This window comes from Palaemon carinicauda, chromosome 20 (assembly GCF_036898095.1).
Source record: "Palaemon carinicauda isolate YSFRI2023 chromosome 20, ASM3689809v2, whole genome shotgun sequence".
NCBI lineage: Eukaryota > Metazoa > Arthropoda > Malacostraca > Decapoda > Palaemonidae > Palaemon > Palaemon carinicauda.
The window spans coordinates 126,055,892-126,060,963 of record NC_090744.1 but is presented as its reverse complement, the minus strand read 5'-3'; the positions used below and the strand labels follow the sequence as shown (position 1 = coordinate 126,060,963).

The 5,072-nt window shown below is 32.9% G+C and overlaps 1 protein-coding gene across 1 annotated transcript in view; it reads right to left on the bottom strand.

Annotated features, from left to right (window-relative positions):
* Positions 1–5,072, bottom strand: part of LOC137660121 (kin of IRRE-like protein 1) — a 40,107-nt gene that overhangs the window by 6,950 nt on the left and 28,085 nt on the right. Inside the window, 3 exon segments of the mRNA XM_068394835.1 lie at positions 41–102; positions 104–192; positions 4,384–4,516. Coding sequence (XP_068250936.1) covers positions 41–102; positions 104–192; positions 4,384–4,516 — 284 coding nt within the window.

The window sequence follows — 5,072 nt, the reverse complement described above, 5'->3', positions numbered from 1 at the left end:
GAGATTAAAGATATATAATGTTGGGAAGGGAGAAACTGACCTTGGTGAATCATAGTCGAGTTCCGTTGTGTCTCTGTACCACGTGACCGATCCCACATTCTCGGGCGTGTGTGTTCACGATGCAAGTGAGCTTTATCGTCGATCCGTTCTGGATGTAAATCTCTCTGGGTCCGTTGATTCGCGCTTGTTGAACTGTCAGGATGGACACGAAAGAATAATAAGAATTAAATTACATTGGCATGAGGAGGGAAACTAGGTAGTTTTGCGTATGTGGAGGAAAAGTAGGTATTTTTGCCTCCATAATTTTTAAATCTCTTGTTGAAAATTGGGATAATTCAGTATAGTTTTAATGTTTTTCCATAAGATGATTTATATGATAAATATAATGATAAATGTTTTTAAGTAAAAAAATACTCTTATTTTGTAATTTGTTTTTTTACTGACTATTTTTTTAAAGATAATATTGTTTAATTATATTATAATCTAAATCTCTTTAGGTCCGTTGATTCTTGGTTGTTGAACGATTGCAAAAAAAACGCTGAAATAAAAATTAAATTACATCCGTATTTGGATGAAAATTAGGTATTAATGTGTAAATAATTTTAAAATCTCTTGTTGAAAATTGTGATAATTCAGTAGAGTAATATATTTTTTCATAAGGTGATTCATATGATAAATATAATGATATTTTTTTTTTCACTACACAAATGCTCCTGATGTAATGATAATGAAATGCGACGATAGGTAATCAGAAAGCTATAGAACCTCAGAATCCTTTCAGTCATTTTACCCGAATTTATGTGACGAGTGAATTTGGAACCAGAAATGGAGAGAAAAACGAGATAATGAAAGATTAATGATTCTCTCTCTCTCTCTCTCTCTCTCTCTCTCCTCTCACTCTCTCTCTCTCTCTCTCTCTCTCTCTCTCTCTCTCTCCTCTCTCTCTCATTTAATGAATAGTAATACGATAAACGAATACAAGAACACTTTAGATAACATCATAAAACATCTCTAATCGTTTAAATTTATTCGCTCTACTACCAGTAGCAAATGGATTAAAGTCTTTTCAACATCCAAAATCGTTGTAAAACTCTCTCTCTCTCTCTCTCTCTCTCCTCTATCTCTCTCCTCTCTCTCTCTCTCTCTCTCTCTCTCTCTCTCTCTCTCCCACAAAAAATAATGAAAGAAAACACTTATCTAGTGCGGTATACGAGATCCCCTCTCTCTCTCTCTCTCTCTCTCTCTCTCTCTCTCTCTCTCTCTCTCTCTCTCTCTCCTCTCTCTCCTCAGCCAAAAAAATAATGGAAGACAACACAGTTATCTAGTGCGGTATATAAGATCCCCCCCCCCTCTCTCTCTCTCTCTCTCTCTCTCTCTCTCTCTCTTCTCTCTCTCGTCTCTCTCTCTCTCTCTCTCTCTCTCTCTCTCTCTCTCTCTCTCTAAGAAAAAATAATGAAAGAAAACATACGTATTTAGTGCTGTATAACGAGATCAAGATATTTCTTTTGAAATCAAAGGCAATAAATATTTAGTTAAGAGGAGGTGAAGATCATGAAAAATGCTTTTAACATCTCAATCTTCATCTGGAAATAAACACTGCAAACGCCTTGGGGCAGTTCATAAAACATTCCTATCAAGTAATTATCTTGTTTAAAGAATAAGAATGAGAACAAGAACCACATTTTAAACATGAGTAAATATTTCTTAAATGCCGTGGAATATTGAAGGCAGGTAGCCTATATACATTTATCATTCATCTTTTATTAATACTTTTATGTCAGGGAATTAGGAAAGTGGAGGGACTACTGTAGAATCTATTATTAGAATTATTTGATTCGAAAATATCAACGTGTTTGTAACTTGTGAACAAGGTATTGGCAAAAGTTATTTTTGTATTTAAATCTGTCGTTACTTTATTTAACTTACATCTGAAGTTTTTTTTTTTTATTTACGTAATTAACACCTGTTGAATTAAAACACTAAATCCCCTCAAACAAGTGAAGTTAGTTAGTTTTAGTTTATTATTTTTTTTTTTTTTACGTAAATTTAGCTAAAATATTTTAGGTCACCCTGGTGAGAGGGGTTGTAGTTAGGGAGGGGAGTTTGGAAGGGTGGATTCTTGTGTGTGCGCATGCGCGTGCACAAGTATAATAATGATAGCGTATTTGATAGACCTCCTTGGCCCATAGGCTGTCATGTTCTACCTTCAAGTCCGCTGTTCCTGTCCGTGCCTATAGTATCTGTGTTCCGTTGCCCACCCCTCCCGTTTATCTCGTCTTCCACGTCATCAAGCAAAGGAAATGGATTCTCTCCCACACCCCTTTTCCACCCCCCCCCCCCCTTTTCCATTTCTTTTCACACAGGCGTATCTTTTATTCCTCACCCCTTTACTTGTTCCGTTTTTACCTTCTGGTCTCTCGTATGTCTTTTCACTCTCACAGTGATCGAATGTTCTATTTGTCTACTTCCTTTCTCTGTCTTTCTCTCTTCCTATTTTTCTTTCCTCGTCCTATTCTCTTTCGTAGCTTTTTTCTCAGCTTGCGTATAAACGGAAATAAGTTATTATTATTATTATTATTATTTTTATTATTTTTATTTTTATTAATAGTAATAATAATAATTATTATTATTATAATTATTATTATTATTATTAATTATTATTATTGTTATTAATAATTATTATTTTCGATACTATATTTTAATTTTTAATGGATATTCTTAATTTTATACTTTCCTTTTAATGTGTTTAAGATATTTCCTTTCTATCGTATGGTGATATAAAAATTGAAAACGATTATCTTTCCATTTACTAGTTTGCTTATTTAAACAGAATTTTCTTCCATTAATTTTCTCGCATTTAAAAGTATGGTAAGCAGGCCTTCTAGAAAGACACTCCAAAATCAAACCATTGTTCTCCAAGTCTTGGGTAGTGTCATAGCCTCTGTACCATGCACAGTCATGGGCTAGAGTTCTCTTGCATGAGGGTACACTCGGGCACACTATTCTATCTTACTCTCTTCCTTTTGTTTTGTTAAAGTTTTTATAGTTTATATAGGAAATATTTATTTTAATGTTACAATTCTTAAAATATTTTATTTTCTTGTTTCTTTTCCTCACTGGTCTGTTTATATATGGCAGATCTATTATGTTGTTTCTGATCTTGAGAAATATATTTTAATTCAATACATCTCGTAGCATAGTTTATTTCCCTATTTCATCATTTTCTTCAATGGCCTAGTTTCCTTGTTGGAGCCCTATAGCTTTTAGCATCTAGATTTTCTTGACTATTAATGGTAAAATTTATTTTTATTGTTATTGAATGGTCTATGAAAACACTAAAAATTATATCAATTAATATATATATATATATATATATATATATATATATATATATATATAATATATACACACACACACACATATATATATATATATATATATATATATATATATATATATATATATATATATATACCTTATAAGTTATTTAAAATATGTTAAAAATCCTATATAGTCGCTACCCAATAGAATATCCAATAAGTAAAATAATCCTTTTTTTTCTCATGAAATTCTTATTGACCTTTGTGGAGGAAGTAGAATGATAATGCTATGACTCTTACGAATTTTATTTTGTATAATATAAGTGAATAAGCTACAATACAGAATTGTTTTTTTAATTTTAAGAAAATCCGAAATACAATTTACTTCTTTTTATAGCTAAAATTTCTCCTGATTACCCCTCCCACCAATAGTTAAATATTCGCCCAATTTAACTTTTGTAATTTTCGGGATAAGATCTTTCATTGGAATGTTACGAAAAACGTTGAAATTGCGGTTAAAACTTATTTTGGTAAGGAGATTCTAAACAGTGATTCTCTTGGTGTTTATTTCTGACAAGAAGAAAACTTAAGAATTTAGATTATTATCTTTTTGAATCTTCCTCTTTTAGATAGAAGAAAGATGTCCCTCAAATATATAGTTGAGAGAGAGAGAGAGAGAGAGAGAGAGAGAGAGAGAGAGAGAGAGAGAGAGAGAGAGAGAGAGAGAGAGAGAGATTTTTTATATTCTTCCCCTCTATAGCGAGGGTCAGAAAGAGAGATAATTTTATAGTCTATCCTTCCACTGCGTGAGAGAGAGAGAGAGAGGAGAGAGGAGAGAGAGAGAGAGAGAGAGGAGAGAGAGAGGAGAGAGAGAGAGAGAGGAGAGAGAGAGAGAATTTTCATATTCTTCCCCTCAATTGTGAGGGTCAGGAAGAGATAATTCTGTAGTCTATCTTTCCGCTACGTTGGTCACACACACAGAGAGAGAGAGAGAGAGAGAGAGAGAGAGAGAGAGAGAGAGAGAGAGAGAGAGAGAGAGAGAGAGAGAGAGAGGTATCCTTACCTTCTACGGTGAGGGTCACAGGTAGGAAGATCTTAGGACTGGTGGAAACCTGGCATTCGTAAGTTCCAGCATCCCGGAAGGTCACTGAACTGATTTCCAAAAACCATTCGTTACTGTTCTCGGGATGATATACCTGTTTAATTGGATAATGGGTTAAGAATAATTGGATAATGGGTTACGAATAATTGGATACTGGGTTATGAATAATTGGATGATGGGTTACGAATAATCCGATAATGGGTTAATGATAATTGGATAATTGGTACAAAATAAATGGAGAATGGGTTAAGAATAATTTGATAATGGGTTACGAATAATTGGATAATGAGTTGATAATATTTGGGTAATGGGTAAAGAATAATTGGATAATGGGCTAAGAATAATTGGATAATGGGTTAATGATATTTGGGTAATTGGTAAAGAATAATTGGATAATGGGTTAAGAATAATTGGATAATGTGTTGATAATAATTGCATAATGGGTACAAAATCATTGTATAAGGGGTTTAGAATAATTAGATAATGGGTTAAGAATAATTGGATAATGGGTTAAGAATAATTGGGTAAAGGGTTAAGAATTATTGAATAATGTGTGTTCAGGATTATTGGATGTGTTCAGATTAATTGGATAGTGAGTTACGAATAATTGGATACTAGGTTAAGAAGTGTATAACGGGCTAATAATAATT